Here is a 22930-nt window from a genome sequence, read left to right on the forward strand (position 1 = left end):
TATTCTTAAAACTTAAATGCCCCTAAAAGTGCCTACACTGATAAAAGACTTTACATAATATAATATTTGTAACATTACCACGATATGACTAATATGGCCCGTCCTTGGGACAAAACCCTAGAGTTGCGAAATTGAACATTTTGATATATCCTTTTTGCCTTATCCTACATTGTAAATATGCATTGGTTTTTAAACCGTATCAGCAAACTAATATTGATTGATTGATTGTATCTTGCTCAACGTCTCGCTCGAGAATTTTTCACTCATATGGAAACGTCACCAAGACCGGTGAAGAGCTTCAAATTTAGGCCTATGCTCGGCGCTTACGACCATTGAACAGTGAGGGTTCTTTAGCGTGCCACGCCTACTGTGACACGGCTCATCTGTTTTTAAAGTCATCTCCGAGGACCCGTGACATTCACACCTGGTGTCGAGTGTTTGGCGATAGAACTGTCACTACCTGTTTTAACGACTTAGGTCTGTCGCGGCCGGGATTCGAACCCCGGGCTTCCGCATGCGGGGCGAACGCTCCTACCTCTCGGCTACCGCGGCTTCAAATGATAAAGACAATGATCACAAGAAAAATTCTCTGACCCACCCTGATACCAAAACCCTTATTCCCTGGGATAATGAAATTTACAAATTTGGTAACGGCTACCTATATCCATTTAATTTCAACTGAGTATCAAGAACATTAAAGAAGATTGAATGGTTGTATATTGTTTAACGTCCCTTTTCATAATGTTTCATTCATATGCAGACGTGTATTAAAGAAGACATTTGTTTAAAATGTTTTACACATAAATACTATACCAAGTTTGACCCCGCCAAGTCCGAACCTCGGGGATCATGAAATTTACATTGATGGTAGAGGCCTTCCTGCTCTACAGCACTGCATTTTTAGTCCCCTACAGACGAAGTCGAAGGGGACTTTAGGTTTGCGCTCCGTCCGTCCGTCAATCCAGTTTTCCGCACTTTTTTCTTCGTTCTTGCAGATATTCATTTTATAGTTGGTATGTTGCTTTGCTATAACAAGTTACAGATCAAGTTCGAATTTCGTCTTGGTACATTGATTTTTCATTACGTTATGGCCCTTGGACTTATAAAAATAGCATGAATTATCAGATTTCCACACTTTTTTGTTGTGCTTGCAGATATTCATTTTACATTTGATACATTGCTTTGCCATAACAAGTTACAGATCAAGTTCGAATTTCGTCTCGGCCCGTTGATGTTTCATTAAGTTATGACCCTTGGACTTATAAAAATAGCATGAATTATCAGATTTCCACACTTTTTTGTTGTGCTTGCAGATATTCATTTTATATTTGATACATTGCTTTGACATAACAAGTTACAGATCAAGTTCGAATTTCGTCTCGGCCCGTTGATGTTTCATTAAGTTATGGCCCTTGGACTTAGAAAAATAGCATGGATTGTTAGTTTACATCCAAGTTTCTTATCTCTGTAGATACGAGTACTACACTCATAGTAGTTCTAGTATAGTAATACAACAATGCAGCTAAATTATTCATAATCACCTATATTTCACAGTTTATTGACTTTGTTAAAGACCTAAACCTAATTATAAATTTGTCTTTTTTCCTGGTATAGTCTCTACTCGAATAGTAGTTGATTTCCAACCATTCCTATCCTGGTTCCCCAATTTTGCCTTTTACCATAACCTACATAATGAACTTTGAATGTTGTTGTGGTACATTAATTTTTGCAACCGGTAGTGGACTATGTATTGCCATGCAATACTCGCAGAATGCTTGTTAATGTAGTTTTTCATACACATGTGATGTTGTAGGAAAGAAGAGTTTTGAAAATTGGTCAATTTTGGCATTTTTATCCCGCCCCTTCAGTCTCATTGGTGTAGGAGTCCTGAAATGTACCATCTATGCGACATTGTCCCAAAAATGTCTCATACCAAATGTGAACAGAATTGGAATGATAGCTATTAAGAAGTTTTAAAAAATCAATTGTTAACACCCGATGGATGACGACGGACGCTGACCAATTGCAATAGGTCACCTAAGTTTAATCAGCTGACCTAAAACTGCCAATCATAGGAGTGTGTGGTAAGAGTGAATTCATAACGAAAGATAAAATTTTGCTGCGAGTGACCTACCCTTCCACAATACACGTACTTGTACCTCAGTGAAATGATAATTAGATTTGTATTCAACTGTTATTCCAATGATGTCTTCTTATAGAATGCATTTATCATTACAAGTAGTCATCTGTCTCCTTTAGTCGCATACTCTTCTTCTTGAGAGGGTCTTTATCAGAAATCTTAGCGCCCTCCCGATGGAGATTATACATTGTTAAAACTACAAAGCGCAAATTTAATCCAACTTCTCCAGACATAAATATGATCAGATAAAACAACCCGAATCTATAATTTGGAAGCGCAAAGGAATCATGTTCGGCAGAATTCAGGCCTTGTTCGCCGACATTCTTTTCTAGTCAAGTATGAATACATGCACGGCTAGATAACATACATATTTATTACATCTTTTGTTGATATTTAACGTTTCTTATGAAGATGCTGAAACTTACAAAAATCAAACAAAGTATCATATTTAACATTTCACTCGACAACAAAAACTCAAGAAAGCGACATACTGTCACAATATACCTTTTTTCATTGAGTTGTTGATGCATTGTCGAATAGAGAAAGGGTTTTGAAAGTTGAAAAACCTATCAACGGTGGAAGGAAGAAGAATGATTTGAAAATACCCTTGGTCGAGGCCTCTGCTGGTGGACTGTTAGTCCCCGAGGGTCTCTACAGCCAAGTAGCTAAGTACTTCGTTATTAGCTTGAAAATACGGATGTATATTTAATTGCCGAGATAACTTCATTTCAAAATTAAGGATTATCTCCCTTATGCATAACTCTTATCCTTGGACGAATTTGACTCCAGTTTTTGGCACTCTAGCTTTCCTTTTAGCTCCTACAAGTTTATTGTTATTTCGAATTTCCAAACTTTCGGCTTTAGCATCACTGAAGAGACATTATTTGTTGAAATGCGCATCTGGTGCATCAAAATTGGTACCGTATAAGTTTTACATGTGACACGACGGTTCTTCGAGCAACATGACACAATGTTTCTGCCATATTCTACTCTTCTGAGTAAACCATTTTGTTTTCATTTGTTTGCAATAAAGGCGGGAAAATGTGTTTTCAAAACTGGAAGGAAAATAGAGGAATTGCATACAATCGTTTGTAGCATGGAAACAATGAGGTGCATGGAACAAAAATCATGAGATTAATTACATGGAATTAATTGCATCGTGTACGCCGGCCTTCATTTTGTTATTTTTATTCAATTCAAAATAATAGATGAGTTGCATCGGCATTGTTGCACAAAATAAACTTCATTTGGAAACAATGGCACGAATGCCGATTTTGGTGGGCAAATAAGAGTCCCTTTAGGGCCTATGTGAAATGAACAGAACAGCTTTATCTAGAATGTTCAGACATTTATATAATATACATACAGAGGTCGATCAATTCACCGTTTTCTCTGATGGGAGACAGGGAAAAGTCTAATGTGAAATAAAGCATGTAGTCTAATGGGACAAACCCTCAGTGGAACGTAAATATAAAAGTGTTGTGTGGTCACAGGAAAACACCCATTAAAGACACAGGATATGAACAGCTCGTTTACAGGGTAATCTGTGTGTAGGTGGCGTCTTCCTATTTTATGTGGAAGTACTATAGAGGCTGATGACAGATAAATTCATGCGCGTCGAGTAGGTCCTCGCCTCTGATTGGATGGCTGATTTAATGGATTGCATTGTGACAGGGGATTGCCGGGACTTTAATTTTGTGAAACAACAATCCTTTTACAAGTCATCTGACGTCATTAAAATAAATTGAACCCAACAGTGAAACACAATGAGTTTTTTAAAGGTCTAATTAAAATATGTTTGAGTTTCCGCATGCATTTTATCGATATATTGTCATTTGGATGGAAGCAAATCTGATTTACTCTACCTTATCTTTAGAATATGAATGTTCATGAAAATTAAAAGGGAGAAACATTTCCTTATTAAGATAATTTAGAATTGTCCCATCTTTTTCAATGTAACATTTTGAATCTCTTTTGTCCAACTTGAAGCCTAGTGGACCCTTGGTGTGTAAATATACATGTACGATATTTATAAAGGACTCTGTAATGTGTAGTACTGTTTTCTGACGTTTTCTATTGTTCGGCCGTTCTTTAGATACTAATTTTGAATAAGGATTACTCCGTTTACTTGATTAAGATATATAACTCACGGCGAATATGACCGGTCAAAAGGGAAGGCTTACTCCTCGTAGGCACCTGGTTCCATTTCTGGTGTTTGCCCTACTTTTAATTTTGTATATATACTCTACAATAATGATCAGATTGATCATTGTTATCTTCCACATTTTCACGAAGAATACCGTCATGAGACATCGCATTTTATACCCTTTAATATTTTCAAAGATGAAATTTATTTCTAATTTTATTTCCCCTATAATTGTTTCAGATAAAATTAAAGATCTCACCTGTCTACAATAATAGATATAAAAGAATCCATCCTTAGTTCAAAATTGGTCAAAAGAAGTACATATCAATGTCGAACCATATTTTGTCGCCCCCACATACATTGTTGACGGCGATTATTTATGTTATTATTATCATATTATGTTATTATTATTTATGCTATTATTATATCATGCTATTATTGTTTGATGTTATTATATCTCATGTTATTATTTTATCATGCTATTATTATATTCTACTATTCTATTATGTTATTATTATATTATGTTATTATTATTTATGCTATTATTATATTATTCTATTATTGTTTATGCTATCATCATATGCTATTATTATTTATGCTATTATTATTTTATGCTAGTGATATTTTATGCTATTATTATTTATAATTAATAACATATATATTTGTATCATCCGTCGGTATGAAAAATAAAGTAGTCATTCTGACAACAAGTAATACCTAGATGTAAGTTGGGTTTTTCTTTAATTCCGTGACCCATATATATATATAATTCAATAAAAAAAGCAGGAAAATATACAGTTCCAAAATATATTTAAATCACCTGAGGATGGATGTTAAAATCCAGAAAGCGCTAGTGATTTAAATATATTTTGGAACTGCATATTTCCTGCTTTTTTTATTGAATTATTTTGACTGTGTGATATCAACTCTTTCTATTTGGATTATATATATATATATATATATATATATATATATATATATATATATATAAAGCACTACAATGACCAACGACACGAACAACCAGATTGTCAAATTTGATAGTCAAATTTACTTCAGGACAAACGAAAAGAATTACATAATGTGGCCAATATCAACAGAGCATAATAACAAAAACGACATATAAATACATCTAGCACTACAACTACACTAATCTACAAAGTTTTTACAACGTAGACTACATGTTTTTGGTCTTTAGGCTTGCCAATCAATGTTAAAAGTGGAGCGAATTAGGACATGCCTTATTCGTCCAAATCAATATATATATATATATATATATATATATATATATATACCGTGTTTATTTATAACTTAAATTTATGCAATAATATTACTATATAACGTTATGTAAGTTTATGCACTCTCCATATACTGTTCCTGTGTGTATTATATCTTTATATCTACTGTACTGCCGGTGTATATACATGTGTATGTGAATCCAATGAGCCATATGGGTTACGGAAATAAAGAAAAAACCCAACTTACATCTAGGTATTAATTGTTGCCAAATTAACATCTAATGAATGACTACTTTATTTTTCATATTTTACAGATATTCATAACCAATTACACTGATTCATAGCATGTACTGTGTTTGTATTATCTGTATCTGATATCTGCGAGAGAAAAAACAGACTGAGTGTAAATACGTAGTATCGCGGCACATTTCAGATATTTGCCTAAATTACTCAGTTCTTTGATGTTATTTACACCCAGAAGCTTGGTCAATTTAAATACACTTGGTTTTGGATAATAGAATTGTTTAATATATATTTTTCTTAATTCATTATATAGAGGGCATCTTAAAATGAAGTGGAATTCGTCTTCAATATCCTCATTTTTCTGGGAATATTATGTCTACCGGTTTCATATGCATAATGAATGTGACGAGGTTCTATAACGAGTAATAAGCTGCTTACTATACGAGTCTTTTGGTTTTGTTAGATAATACTGTACACATAAATTGTCAACGGGGTGCCAGTATAACATACACTTTGATGAACTTTCATAACTACACATTATATTTTGTCTGTATACATCTAACATTTTGTGTTCGATAATTTTATAAACATCTTGGTCCCACAAGCAATTTAAAGCCAGATTAGACAATTCATCTTTTATATTAGCTAACCAGTTATCATTATAAGTGAACATGTCTTCGTAACAAGCCTTTAAAATACATGATGACATGTATTTGATTTGTGACCTCAACACATAATGTCGCCCATAATGAGATGTACCAATCAACAAAAATATTGGCGGCAAACGTGAGTATAATTCATTTACTGACAATATATGCAAGGGTGTCAATACTAGTACATGCTCTGAAACAACCTAATTCTCTTTGGCTGAATAGTGGTGATTTACAAACATGATACATTATCGTATCACTGCCAATCCACATAGAGGTCGTTCTCCGGAAATGTTACAGGCGGTAGTGAGACAAAAATGAGTTTGGTAAAATTACTGACGATTTAAACTCTCACATGCATACTACGTATTACAGAATGCGATATAAAATATATCCGTTGTTATCCTGACAATAAAATTGTTTCCCATGGTTTTTAGCTCTCCTTGGCCGAGGGTTGAAGTGAACGTTTTTGATCAAAATGTGTCCGTTGTCTGTCAGCATCGTTGTACAATTTTTATCTGCAGAATCATTGTGTCTGTTTCAATCAATACAAGATCTAGAGGAGACAATGTGCAATTTGTGGCGTGGGTCATTCTAAACATTTCTTCTAAAGAACCGCTGGATCAGGAAAGACAAAGCTTTCTTAAAGACAGAAGTACATTTTATTTCATTCAGAACAAAGTAAACCAATCGTACAACTTCGTCCAGGATGAAATGATTATTCCAGGAATACTTATCATTCCAAATTGACACATTCTTACCTACTTCACAGAGAACTTCAACCTGAATATGTATCTTGTGACTGTCCATAAACTATACGACACATCATTTTAGAATGTACTGATTCTTTGCCCATACGAATTAGACTTTTCAATATGTCATCCATGTAAGAAAGTTTGCAAATATCGTAGATCATATTATATAACAATTTTTACCAGAATGCGATTTTTACAACACCAAATGAATGCTTTTATAATACAACTGCTTATATACATGAAATATTGTATCTTATACCTGTTTTTCAAACCCTTTATGTCCGTAGGATCGTTTCTCCAAAGAGAAGCTTTCAAGAAAACACAAAACTCTTCAGAACCGATCATATTTCATTAAATTAACCACCGTAAAATGGCTGCAATATTGCTAAATGGCTTCAACCCAAAACAATTAATCATTTTGGGGTGTTTTTTATTTCAAAGTTGACTTTGAACCACTTTATTGCTGAACTTCGTAAGACAGCAAGATAATTGTCATATTTTTTTTTTAAAATTCTATTCTGAATCAGGTTCTTGTTCATTTTCTTCCAGAAACGTGTTGACAAAGCTCTGGGTGCGTTTCACAAGATGGCGAAATCGTGATGTCATCTCCTGAAGCTGTTGACATGGACATCAGTGCTGACATGGGTGTTGTTGGTTGAGACGTACTTGCTGATGATGTATGGAATGTGTTTTCCGTCTGTTTCATATAAAGTAGTAAGTATTATTATTAGTAAAAAGCCAGTATAATTTATATTTTTGTATATGGTACGATAAGTCATATTGAATAAAAGATAAGAATAATGTATATTATTAATCTAATATGATGTGTATATAAGGGAATTGGCGTGATAAAAATTAAGATTATTCAATTCTCTACAAACTCAATAGTATCATAATGTTCTAATTTAAAACCAAGGAAATTCTACTTTAGAGTTAACAATTCAACGGACTACATTTAATCATGCATTAACTCAATTAAAGATAATAATTCTAAAATATCATTTAATGTTTAACCAATCACTGATCCAAACCCAGAACATCTAATATACACTACCTCATCAATAACTTGAATCGGAGGAGGATGTGTGTGTCGGTTTAAGACTGCAAACGAATAATTGCATGCCAATATGAAAGAGAAATCCATTTCGTTCTAACCCCACCAAGGTCCCTGCATGTTACAACAGGAACAGACTTGAATCTAAAGGTGGATACACACTAACTGTAGACTTGTGATTCTTCACCTGATGAAGTTTTATTATACCGGTTACATTCCTATATAGAGCTGAGTAAACTCCAGCACTCTGGTCTGAACAAAATTGAATCAATACTACGAGGGAAGTTGCATTTCAATTTGACAAATTCTATTCCTGTGGTTCTTGAAATTTTTTTTATTTAGATGTATTTCCTATATATCCAAATATACGCAATGTATTACGTAAGTATTATATAGCATGATTAATTGTCGTAAGATTAGTTGAAAATTGTTCAACGTTGAGAAAGATGAGGGTCAGATGATGTAAGAGTCTTTCGCTGAGTTATTTACATGTACATTAGTTGTTAACCAAAATTACTTTATCAGAACGAGGATGTGTCCTTTAATTTAGTCATATAACCATCGTATTGAACGTGTCACATAACTCTCTCTCTCTCTCTCTGCGTTTTGACCCTTGTCATCGTTAACATGTAAATGTTACGAAAATAAAACAAACCGAGAGAAGCTAAAAAATCTGTTAATGTCACGGTATGCATAATGTTAGAACGTTGCCCCCAAGATGAACCACGATCACTTTTTGCGATCTAAGTTCAAAACTACAAATGCTTCTGCACAAAACTACATATCCACATGCATGAATCCTTAAGCACAACATGTCCATCCAAATGCCGGGTTTTGTTTAATGTAATTTAAACAAAGGAGTAATTTGACAGTTTTACCCAATTATTAATCGAGAAAATTATTTGCCAAACACTTCCACAGGCAAACATACTTATTTTCGCAGATTAAAATCGTATCAAGTGTAATATATCTGCAATTTAGTCTTATCTCAATAGACAGCACTTAAATTACCTTGTCTTATTTGTGTGGGCTAATTTGAAATCGTATGAATATCGATACTCAATTGAATAAAATTAATTTCAGAAGTAAAAAAAACAAAAAACTATAATGATATAATACCTGAATTAGATATGATTTACTGCCAATTTTGCTTGGATAATTTACCTTTATGAAAGTCAAACAACGAAGGAGCAGCGACATATTCAGGCATGCGCTGTCCCCTTGCCGTTCATACGTCACACATAAGTTGTTTTCGTTGCTTTTACACAGATTAAACACTGAACATCCGGACTTTATCCCGCACAAAAAAGCACACTCGGGCAGAGTTCTCACAGAGTGAAATTGGTCTCCTGACAAAATGCAAACCCTCTCACCACACACCATTTCCAGGAACAATACAAAAATGGACGCCTTCAACAGCATACCGAGGATGTTCTCGGTGACTAAATTTCAAAGCAGGAATATGCCTTGTCCCTATACCAGTTTAACAATATTCATAATCTCCAATAATTACCATAGGAGAAAATAACACGCGATTCATCTACACCCGGTAGCCATTTTTGATTTCGTCTTTCAACAGAAAATTAAATCAAATGATAGATTATTTTGGTCCTTATCACAACGCTCTTTGTTCATCAAAGTCAGTATGACGCACTTCTGTTGGTTCTTTACGAGGTTTCACTTTCTCCGACATCAACCTCAAAATTTGCTATTTAATCATAAATAAATCAGCTCGTTAGCTAAAGCACAATTGATAAATGAACGAAAATTATCACTAACCTTGAGTGTGAAATATCCTAAATTACATTAATCATCTTTTTTCATAGAATATTTTTCGTGGTTTGAGAAAAATGAGCATGTTCACTGGGACTTCGTTTCTAGGTCAAAGCGTTGCTAGACATTGTACTTGACAGTCTCTCTTGTTCATTAATGATTTCTATTCGTGGGTATGTTCAAATCACGACCACGAAAATAACCCTCCACCTAACAAACAGTAACCAATCTACAGTAAGGTGATGAATTGCAACTTTATTAGGATCCCGCTATAGAAATGTGGAAGCTCGTATAGAAATCAAAGTTTCCTTTTCATCGCCATTACTTTCGTTGTGACACGATATCTTTTAAATAGTTTACAGCATAAGGCTTTCATGTTCTATAGAGATGTTTTTTTATAAAAGTAGACACTTGCAGATTATGGAGTTATGAAGGCAACGATCAAGATCATAACACACCCCATCTCTTAACTTCAGTATGCTTTCTTTGTGAAATGAAAATCGTAAATCTTTAAATATAGACCTTTTATCAACTAAATGTAGTTAACGATTAAATAAAATTATTAAGAAATTGTGGTCACAAGCTCAAAGATTATCTTTAATTCCAAGTTTAGTTCAGTGAATATGTAACGCAGTATCTTGAAAAGTTTTCAACACAGAACTTTCATATCCTACTAAAAGGTTTATCAAAGGACAACATATTCATATCTGGTGTCTGTCTGTCTGTTTCCCCATCTTCAATTTCGTTGTTACGATATATAGTTAACAGTTTTCAATAAATAAAAAACACCATCCAAGATGTGTTTGTGAAACACAAATGCCCACGATAATGGCCAATTCCAAAGATGGTCAATGTCACAAGGACAAATACTTTGATACCAGTAGAAAGATCTTGTCACAAGAAATGCTCTTGTGCAATATGAAAGTTCTACCTGGTCATATTCACCATTTAGAAGTTATGACCAATATCAAATCTTAAAAGTAGTGTAACGTGCAAGGGAGGTCACTGCCTGTGAACCCCCGCGGGCTCGTACCCGTGATAGAAACGGATAGCCCTGAGATGCTGCAATATTGTACAATGCGCAGACTTAATCAGTTGTACTGCGCCTATATAGGATCCATTGACTGGTAGCGAACAAGTGCACTGGCAGGGAATTCCACACACCAGCGCACTTCCACAAGGACAAGCAGGGATGTCCGCACACCTGCCCTTGCGCAGTGATGACCACACACCTATTACTATATGAATACCGGTTCTAACCTGAGACACTGGCAGGGATTTCCGCACACCAGAGCTCTACCACAAGACAGGCAGGGATGTCCTCACACCTGATCTTGCGCAGCAACAAGCAGGGATGTCCGCATACTTGTACCTATGAGATGCCAAGTCCAGAGCAGGATTTGACCACACACTCTGGCAGTAATAAGCAGGGATGACCGCACACTTACTACTATGACGTACAAAGTATGTAGGGAAGTCCCGCACACTTCTACGTATTTTACAGGGTTTGTTGAGTTTTACCTCTAGAACCGTTCTCCTCTTTAACCCAACGTGTAGAAGAATCCTATATATCCGCAATACCATAATGATCCGTAGTGTATAATTACTTATAAATTAAAACAAAATACTAATCATACCCAAACTGGCTAATCTTTATAGAATCGACTATAGAAACACACAATGATTATAATTGTATGTACTTTAATTCAAAACTAACCATCATGAAATATTTATTTGAGTATGTCTAATAAGCAATTAAAATGACAAGGGCGATAACTCTCGCAATAAAGATAACATAACAAATACATCTTTCCGCTTCAGTAGTTAAAAATCCAAGGTCACAGGTTAAGAAATGTTGGTACCCACGGAAAGGTCTTGTCACAAGGAATACTCATGTGAAATATCAAAGCTCTAGCACTAACTGTTCAAAAGTTATTATCTAGGTTAAAGTTTCAGACAGAAAGAAGAAAAACAATATGCCCCCCGAGATCGAATGTTTTCATAATATATACATTGGTAGTTGATCATTACAGGAAGACACCAATCATATTTTGGTCATGAGTTCAAAGCTACAGCACTTTCACACACCCTGTAATGGAACATGAAAATGCAGATTTAGGAAAAGGAACGCAATCCCCCGTCTTTGTCATTACAACCATTAATATCGTTAGCACTAGTACATCTTGTATATGAATTACGTTCTCAGCTATTAATATCGTTAGCACTAGTATACCTTGTATATGAATTAAATTCTCAGCTATTAATATCGTTAGCAATGGAACATTTGGTATAAGAATTAAGTTCTCGGCGGGGCATTTCCTGGCTGAGCCAGTTTTCTAGTTAAATGAAGGCATTACATCCTATTATAGGAGTGTTGTGGTGTTCATACCAGGTCCTTCCGATGAGTACAATATTGCATGTTACGATATCTTTTAGTTTAACATGGGAATGAATTGAGAATTATTTCACTGAGTAGCCACGTGCTTCAAACCACTCCACTATGTGGTCATTAGCGAGTCGTCCTTTATGAACATATCCTTCAGCATAGAATGGTCAAGGTTGGATCAAAGAAGATTGACCGGGGTTAACCGTAATAGGTCACTACCATCGAACTTGTATTATGTGATTTTCTGATATTTCTGTGGCCATGGTTATATAGAATTATCTTATGGTTTACAATTTTACATCTAATATATCTGGTTTCAACAGTCTCGTTTAAAGTCAGCATTTAGCAAATTCTATGGTCATTATATTGGATACAAACTATCATTGGGCCAAATGCTGTCTAAAGTGCCTGAAATATTGCTAATACGGCATAAACCTTTAATCAATCAACCATACCAATTGTTAGGCCGTTCTTGGAACATTGGTTTTGACTACAGATTACTCTGTTTACCTGATCAAGATATAGGGCTCACGGCGGGTGTGTCAGGTTGACAGGGGGTGCTTACTCCTAGGCACCATGTTCCACCTCTGGTATATTCAGGGGTCCGTTTTTGTCCAACTCTCTATTTTATATTCGTTACAGGAGTTAAGAGATTGATCACTGTTCGTTATCTTCACATTTCACATACCTATAGTTTTGTCTCCCCTCCTCCAGGTATATATTGTTTTTGTACTTTCTGTCCGTCGGTCTGTCACTAAATCTTGTGAACGCTTCTCCCCTGTATAGTTTATCGGATAAACTTGATACTTTGTACAATGCCTCGTTGTGATATGTAGAACACTTCTATATTGCTTATCGGATAGCCTCGACCTTTTGTACAATACTTCATTATCATTTAATGATGTTCACAGAGTGCTGACCCAGGTTTCAATTATTTTCCGATAATTCACAGTGGTTCAAAGAAGAGTGTTAAGTTTTTTCCATGCTCAAGGATATGTTCACTTTCCCTCTGATATTTCAGCATACACTGTACCAGTAAATCTAGATCTTTTCTCTCAATGCACAACATGCAGTTCATAATGCTCATGTTCCTGCTTATGCTTTATCATCCATAGCATGCAGTATACTAAGGGGGTGTAACTTGGAGTAAGTTTAATGTGAGGAGTAGGGAGACGCATCAATAGGCCCCATACATATTAAATTGAATTAGAATTTCAATTATCAGCTTTCAAAGTAGGGAACGGACGGGGCTCGAACGGACGTCCTCATTGTTGTGAAGCGGATGCTCTACCACTGGGCTACCGCTAGTTGTCGTATATTTAAGAAATAAGTTTCGTTCTTAAAAATACATGAGGGTATGATTTGCAATGCTTCAAGACCGCATACGCTTCATAAATAGTACGCTGACATGACGCGATGCAGTTCATACCCTCATGTATTTTCATATATGAAATTTATTTTTTGTATTTACATAATTCTAATTTAATTTCTGTCGGAATTCCCAGCCGTTGAAATAGATATAGTATATCTATGAAGATTCATTCACTGCATCGCATTCATGCGGAAACGGTTATTGTTAGAATTAGTAAAGATATTAGAGGTAAAACCTATTATGAAATACAAAATCAACAGCGTCCAATTAACACCTCCGACTTTTATCCTTACTCCTTTTCATACAAATATATTTGACCTTCTGTCCGCGCAAGAAAATGAGTGTGTTCTATGTGCAATAATTGGTGATATAAGGCTAAATGGGCCGCTTCCCCCAAAGACGTGGTGCTTGGTATCACGTGGTACGTATAATGACATCCTGGGGTTACAACTTCCTTCAATGTAAAATGATTAAGTTGTCGTTAATTTCCCCCGCAGAATATGTGATAGAGGTTGATGGGTAACAACCTTATACAAGTAAATCATGATTAGATGTTTACAATACATTGTGTTGCTCAAGGTGGTATAAAAGATCTCATAAAATAATTCAAAATACTAAAAAGCAATGTAAATCATAGGCACGGAGATGTAAATGTAGGAAGACATAGAACATTAACAACATGTATAGCGTAATATGTAGTGAACATGACTTTTATAACGGCAAATCATATTTGATTCTCAAGAGTACCTGCTTTTGAAAACTGTATGTAGTACGCTTGTAAACGAAACAGTGAATGGGAACATGCATTCAATTTAGACTTTTGATTTGGATGTATGGAAGCATATCAGTGACACAATTATATTCTAAAAGTTTTGCTTTAACACTTTTGTTTCTGTTTTTAATCTGATTTCAACAATTGAATTTGACTACACTGGATTCCAAAAATCAATGGGTCGAATGAATATGAGTTACCGTACCTATACTGGATTCCTAAACTACATAAAAACCCTTACAAACAAAGATACATTACTGGATCCAGTAAATGTTCTACCAAGCCCCTATCTTTGCTCCTCATGAAAATATCAACAGTTGTGAAGGAGAAATTGCAGACGTATTCTGCAACAACATAATTTATACCCAAAGTGGTGTATTCAAAAAAATTTCTAAAGACCTTTTAATATATTTGAAATCATAAAAAATTTCTCCAATCAGCCACATCAAAACTTAGGACTGTTCAACACTTTGCACAACCATTCCTCGTGACAAATTAAAGACTAGAGTTTTTGACATCATAGCCTAGTTGCTTTGTCAATAAAAATGGAAAAAGGAAATATTGATATCTCAAAATTACTTTGTTAAACACCACTTTGAATCTAAGTTGTTATTAAAAGAGGCTGGAGTTCCTCATTGACAATATCGTCTTAGTATTTGGTGATCAGATCTTCCAACAGTCTGTTGTAATCCCCATGAGTACGAATTATGCTCCTTTGTTAGCTGACCTGCTTTTATATTTTGATGAACCAGAATTTATTCAAAAGCTACATTACAAGAAAAAAAATCTCTTGCTGTGGCCTTCAACTCGACATATAGATATATCGACGACGTTTAATCCATTAACAATAATCAAGTTCATTTATATGTCAATTTGATATATCCACGTGAACTCGAAATAAAAGACACCATAGAATCTTCCACATCTGCTTCGTACAAAATAGACAAACTCCACCATCGTTTTACTTTCAACTTCAGAGAATTTGAGTGTAGAATCAGAGTAGTGTTGTGAGAGCTTTATCTAATTCAATTTGTATGTTACTGTATTGGGATAAATCTTTTCAAAGCGTAAACATTACTTAGCGCATCATGTTAGTGTTTCTAGTCCAGTTTCTGTTTATTTCCCAATAATTCTGAGTATCTAGCCTTTGCATTGTGTTAATCTAAAAGAACAAGATTGCTACAGGTAGCCACATGTCCCCCGCCGCCGCAAAAAATGTTGAAGCACAAAAGTCCCTTACCTCCTGTAAAATTTGTAAAATCTAAATTGTGGTGGAATATTATCAACTACATATTGTGACTAACAATCTTGCAAAATTTGAACAAAATCCATACAGCGTTCTCTGAGGAGTTACATCGACAAAGTGTTCTTATAGTGTAGCATGTACATAATTATTTAAAAAAGTCCCATAACTCCTGTACAAATTGTCGAATCAAAATGCCGGCACAATATCATCCACTACATATGGTGACTAACAATCCTACAAAATATGAACAAAATCCACTGAGTGCTTTCTAAGGAGTTGCGTCCACAAAGTGAAGTGGGACGGACGGACGGACACCGATATTTCTACAGTTGTGTATGTCCCCTTCCGCGTTGCGGAGGAGGACAAAAAGCGACGATAACGAACAGTGATCAATCTCATAAATCCCATAAAAAATACAAAATTAAGAGTAGGACAAACACGGACCCCTGGGCACACCAGAGGTGGGATCAAATGTTTAGGAGGTATAAGCATCCCCAGTTGACCATTCACACCCGCCGATAGCCTTCTACTTTGATAAGAATGTCAGAGGACACCAAAGACCATGGCCACGTACATATTGTCAATGAGGAATCCCATGACCCAACATCTTTATCTTAACAACTTCAGAATACTTGTGCGTAGAACCAGCATTTCAAAAAGTACCTTTTTAAGACTAATCCTTTTCTGTTACAAACTTAAAAGTATATTCCTTTGCGTTTTAAATACACTCTCAAGTTTTCTGAAACGTGATATACAAGCAATCCTTAACATAAATGTACATGTAGAGAACTCTCAAATGTTTGACAAAAAGTTCAAATTACCACAATATTAAGTTCACAGCCACCATCGAGAAGTTTATAGTGTTTGTTTATGTTATAACCAAACCCGCAAAAATTGTTTGGAATTGGTGATCGAGAAATTTTGTAAATCGCCTAATAGATAATTAGTCTTGAACACAGATTTTAACTTTTTATCACTGGCTATGCATTTTTCATTATATAAAGACGTAATGTACACAAATAATGTATTAAAAAACAATTTGGTAATTTGCACCGTTCATATCGTAGGTGATTGTTTTGTTAATTACAAACGCTCAGTGAAAACAAATGATCCGTTATAAAACTGAAGGAAATCTCCATGTACACGTATACGCTATTGAATGTATTTATTTTGGAATTTTCTCCACAAAATGCTAACCAGACAAAAACAGAATGTTTTCACAGCTTTAATGTAACATGATGTAATTATTTTGTCTTTGATTTTTGTAGTGGGTTGAGTGCTTTAAAAAGTTATGTGATGTTATATTAATCAAATACAAACTCCATTAGAATTACCTTGACAGTCGAGTCTTGATTTTTATATACTAAAAAGTTTTCGTGTGCTTGAAAATCAAATCCAATAATCATTATTTTCCATGAAACCCTTTTGTAGGATCATTCTCAAATACTGGTAATTGTAATGATAGTGATAACCTTTTGCTTCCAGTGGTTGATATATTGATTGATTGGGGTTTAACGCCGTTGTGGCAATATTTCGGCCAGCTAAATGAAATATGTTAGTTATTGAAGAGTTTTGGAGTTTCCCTGACGGCCCCCAGTGAGCCTTCCTACTCATTCGAAAATCAGAGAAACGATCTTTTCCGTGCCACGGGCATTGGGAACTTGTGATCCTTGACACAGTGCACCCTTAAACTTTCCATGCAACGGGCATTAAGTTAAAAATGTCACAATGTAAGCAGCTACATTCTAAAAGTATTAATGTTTTCTGTAAAAACTTTCTAAATAAAATTGTATAATCATATGATTCTCAATGAACAGTATGAAGACCTCATAAATATCAACAGCAATACAAAATAAAGAGTTGGGCAAACACGGACCTCTGGACCTTTGACCGTACATAGTGTATGAAAAGGGTGCTATATAAGTATGATATTATTATTATACCAGAGGTGGGATCGTGTACCTAAGAGGAGTACACATCACCTGTTGACCGGTCACACCCGCCGTGAGCCCTATGTTTTGATCAGGTAAACGGTGCAATACGTATTCAAACCCAGTGTGCCAAATACGGCCTAGCAATCGGTATGAAACACGTCAAATAGCATTTGACCCAATAGTGGGTTATATGATTATAACGACCATATTTCGTATGGGTGAAAAATCACCACATTCTAAAAGAATGTGATGTGAAATTAATGGACATTCACAAGATTTACATTTAAGCTGAAGTTTTCTATCGCGTAACAATGTGTCAATATGAATGACGAATACGTATTCTTGAAATAATCACTTCGTCCTGACGTTCCAGTTCGACGATACACGGTATGTTTACTATGTTTTAAATAGACATTAAAAACGGATTTCCTGTGTCACAGTACGTGTGGCACACTAAAGAACCCTTACTGTTCAATGGTCGTAAGCGCCGAGCATAGGCCTAAATTTGAAGCCCTTCACCCCTGTCACCGATATCAATTGGTGACGTCTCCATATTAGTGAAAAATTCTCAAGAGGGACGTTAAACAAGGTATGGTCAATCAATCAATCTACGTACGGGAAACTAACTGTATGATAAACGGGATGATTTCAGCTTCTCAATCGTCAACTTCCCATATCTATGTAGCAATATTCCATTATCACCTGCATATGGTGTTTATATCTCTCAACTGATTCGATAAGCAAGAGCTTGTTCTCATGTAGAAGCTTTCTAATAAACTGTGTTTCATAAGAATATGAAAACAGGTCAGCAAACAAAGGAGCACAATTCGTCCCCATGGAAATTCAAATAGACTGTTGGAAGACCTGATTACCATAGACTACGGATATATCATCAATGAGGAACTCCAGCATATTTTTATATGAATTTCAGAGTTCTTGGGTTCCAGTGGGGATCCGGGTTAGAATAGGTCCTCAGTACCCCTTGCTTGTCGTAGAAGGCGACTAAATGGGACGGTACTTCGGATGAGACCGCAAAAACCGAGATCTCGTGTCACAGCAGGTGGGACACGATAAAGATCCCTCCCTGCTCGAATGCCATAAGCGCCGTGCATAGGCCTACATTTTTATAAGTGAAATATTCTCGAGAGGGGCGTTAAACAATATTTAATCAATCCATCGATCCGAGTATTGGGCGTAGAATCAGGGTGATGTTTAGCAAAGTAATCGCCATTACGGTATCTTTTATTTTTTGATGTTTTCCGCCACACTCAACAATTTTTCAGTCATTTGGTGGCGCCCAGTTTTTATTGGTGGAAGAGAGAACCCAGATACAATGTACCTGGAAGAGACCACCGACCTTCCGAAAGCAAGCTGGGAAACTTTCTCACTGGCGCGAGCATACGGTATCAATATTACTGACATTCATGGTTAATTAGGGTCCATTTACATTAATTTTCGTCTATGAACGTTTGTTTGAGCAGTCACCTTTGAATGATACTTGTTAGCAGATGCTGTTTGTAGCATGGTTGGGTTTATCTATCGTCTCTAGCTGTGGTCCCTCCTCCATTCCACTGAAGATCGGATATTTGCCCATTATTTGACAAGATGGATTTTATCTCGTGATCTGTCTGTAGCCGATTTACGTGTAAACTATGAAACTTAGCTCATAAACAAACCTATATATTTTATGTTTCCCAAATTACCGTTAACCAACAATTCATTGTTTCGCTCGAAAGAAAGCGTTCAAAAAGAGGCGTATAATAGCACATTTCATTCACGGTCATTTCCTCTACAGTCCTATAGTTTTTCAATTCTGAGAGTTCATCGGAAATAGGTGAGAATTCTGAGGTTAGATAAATACATGTACCTAAGTATAAATTTACAAGGTAGCCTAAAGGGTGTGGGAAGCGTGGTCCCAAAATTCTAGGAAGACATTGGAAATTATCTGAATGAAATGACGTCATGAGAAATTGGTCATAAAAATTTCAACATTTCTGTGTTAATGATTCAATTAAAAGAAATAATTGGATTTCCTTAAAGTACAGGAAATACTTTTTATGCGTCATTATTTGTCACACTGCGAACATGATTAACCAAATGTCAAAGAAAATGAAAAGTAAAAAGTACGAGGTGGGCGGCTAGGGATAATATGAATAAGAAGCGAGTTATCACCCCTTTCAAAAGGATGATATAAATCAAAAGTATACATTTTTGTATATACGGAATAATCACGCCTTATATAAGTATCATAGATGGATATGTTGTCGGATTAATATGATAACGGAATATATCAAATTATACGAAAGGCGTATTTTTTTGTGTGTGTTTTTTTTAATTGTTTGTCTTGGGGTTGAAAATGTATGTATTGATATACATATATCAATCTGAAAGCCATATTTAGAATTATCAAATTGGAATATGGAGACTGTTATAGTTGTATATATACATACTGCAAATATTCTTACCATGTCGGTAAAAGTCGTATCCCCAATAACGACAACAAATTGCTTAGAATGTTTCACTCATATTGAGATGTCACCAGCTGTAGGTGAAGTACCACAATTTTAGACGTATGCTCTGCGCTCCGGGTCGTAGCAGTGAGGTTTCTTTAATGTGTCAACGTCTGTCGCAACACAGGACCTCCATATTTAAGGTCATATCCCAAAGACCCGTGATTATTACTTTTAAATGCCGGGCGTTTAACGAAGGAGCGATAACTACCTAGAATTGACGCAGCACGAGTGAGGCTCGAACTCATAACCTCCTGGACACGAAACGAACGCTCTACCACGGAACTATTGTAACCGACATTGAATGTAAATATTTTGTATATGATCAAATCGGGTAAGTATCACATATATTCTATAAAAGAGGCAACATCAAGAGAAGGGCAAACACGGACTCCTGGAGATACCAGATGTGGTATCAGGTGTCTTGAAGGAATAAGCATTCCTTGCTGATCGGTCACATTCGCCGTGAGCCTTTTTTTTTATCTTGGTCAGGTAAACGGAGTAATCCGTAGTGAAAATTAGTATGTAAAGATGTGTAAAAGAAACTTGTCAGACAGCATCCAACACAGTGAAAACTTGTATTTGCAAATGATATCATTATAACAACCATAGAATTGGCGAAATGCGGACTTTAAAGGAGACTGTTGAAATGTGAAGCATTTTTAAAGGTACTGATTCGCGATTTTTGATAAAAATATTTTCATTTTTGATGTTAAACATTAGAAATATAGCTCATTTAATGTTGACGACCAAACTTTTGACCTTCTGAATGCAAGAATAAAAGTAATATTTAGCCTTAAATATGTGTTATGTAAACAAAGACTCGAGTCTTTTTATGTAAACAAACAAACAAGTGAACTATTGATTTTGTAATGTAATGCATTTTAATTTTGCATAGTCACAAATTTTTACTTTTAGATGACACATTTCACCCCAAAAATGCTTGAAATGTGAAAGATATAATAATACTTAGATCGATATCCATTTCTTTTGAAAATTTCGTAAGCAATAGCATACCGCAATCTTTGTTTACAAAACAAATAATAAACTCTATAAACTGAGCTTCTGTGATGATGTATCACCTTAATTTTCATGTGAAATCTTTCAAACACATTAGACAGTATATGTTAGTCATTAAAAGTGAAAGACAAAATTTTGGGTAAAACCGTGAATCAATCCCTTTAAAACACAGATTACACATGTAATATCCCTGTTACTGGAGAATTGGTTTAATTTTCAAAATATTCTACATGAGTGTTTTGATATATATTTTTACTTTTTCGTACATTTAACAGGAAAGTGGCAAATAAAGTTAATAAACATAGTGAATGAGTACTTTGGAACAGAATGTAGGCATGTCACATATTTAAAAAAGAATACACGAGATTTGTTGCGTGATCATTTCCAACTGGCACTCGTACGGAATACTTTCAAATAATGTTTTTGTAATTTATATACCGCCGTCTACTTCCTGTCAAATTAAGCTTTTTAAATAGAAAAACAAGAACACTATATGTACGATGAGCATGGGTGATGATTTAAAGCCGTAACGACAAAACTGACGCTGTAATGGACTATTACCTCCGAGCATCCCATTTCCTTCCTCTCCATTGTGTGAAGCAAATGCTCCCATGGTACAGAAAAAATCCATTCACAAATAGATGTCACTTAAGGGTGTTTTATCTCATAGAGTGTGGAAAAAATTACACATTACAAGGTGATTTGCATAACGATTGATAAAAAGAAAGAAAGAAGAAACTACTGGCCTTTGGAATATCACACTGAGTGGCGTGTGAAGTAGCAATGGAATTCACAACCAGTGTTTCAATGGGATGTTTATTTAATTTTTCACCCGAGGCAGAGAAACGACCATTTCCACCTCCCCATCCCCGTCAATTGCGGCTGTATTACTGTATGAATTTAGAATACATTGCAATTTGGGTCCAACTTGTGAATTCCCTTTCAACTGGTGCTTTTATAGAAAAACCTGCAATGCAGACCACATGTATGGAACTAAGTATTACTGGACTTCAGGGCAGCTATGTAGAATTGGTTGTAACTCTGGGATGGCAGGTCATTCAAATTCCGTTTTGCATTTTGACGTCATCGAAGTGATATAAAATTCAGTTTTGTCTTCCAATGAACGCTCCTTGCTGTATACCCTAAAACCAAGGATCTCATCAATTATTTTCTTCATCTTAGAACCATTCTGTGAACCTATTATCCCCTTGTTATGTTTCACCTAGCGGGGATTCGCCCCTAGTAGCCGTGTGTAGATTTCGCAAGTTTTATCCCGAATTAGTACGTGAAACAATCCAAGAAGGATGTTGTCATGAATTTATACAAACACTAAATAGAATTGAAATTTTATTAATCACAATGCCAAAGTGTGTAATCGCATCCTTCTATAATCGTATAAGATAAATCAATGGCATTTCTCTTTTTTATGGAATCGTTGTCACTAATGACATCATTTCAGATTCGCTAGAAGAAACAATTGCTAGTTTATAGGTATTTAGATTTCAGATGCTAAAGCAAACCTATGCATTTGATAATTTACATATAAAGATTGGAATTTAATACAAGATAGAAAACCTCTTACATGTAAATATGCTGTTTTATAAAAAAAAAAATTAAAGTACAGGTTTTGTTCATATTACATTCATATCCAAGAATAAGAAAAATAGTCCATTAAAATGAAACACAGATTCATG

The 22930-nt window shown here is 35.2% G+C and overlaps 1 protein-coding gene across 1 annotated transcript; it reads right to left on the reverse strand.

Annotated features, from left to right (window-relative positions):
• Positions 1-7128: 7128 nt before the first annotated feature.
• LOC125647767 (uncharacterized) lies at positions 7129-9775 on the reverse strand. Its single transcript, XM_048874584.2, has 2 exons — positions 9388-9775; positions 7129-7866 (listed from the first exon to the last, which is right to left on the reverse strand). The coding sequence occupies exons 1-2, from the start codon at positions 9643-9645 to the stop codon at positions 7705-7707; spliced, it is 420 nt and encodes a 139-aa protein (XP_048730541.2). The 5' UTR covers positions 9646-9775; the 3' UTR covers positions 7129-7704.
• Between the last annotated feature and the right edge of the window lie 13155 nt (positions 9776-22930).

The sequence above is a fragment of the Ostrea edulis genome, chromosome 10 (genome assembly GCF_947568905.1).
Source record: "Ostrea edulis chromosome 10, xbOstEdul1.1, whole genome shotgun sequence".
Lineage (NCBI taxonomy): Eukaryota > Metazoa > Mollusca > Bivalvia > Ostreida > Ostreidae > Ostrea > Ostrea edulis.

Excerpts from the sequence above, each read along its gene's own strand:
- LOC125647767 (XM_048874584.2), bottom strand. The coding sequence starts at position 9,645 with ATGCTGTTGAAGGCGTCCATTTTTGTATTGTTCCTGGAAATGGTGTGT. Across the intron at positions 7,867-9,387 it reads GTTGTTTGACTTTCATAAAG|ACGGAAAACACATTCCATAC; the intron begins GTAAATTATCCA and ends TATATGAAACAG.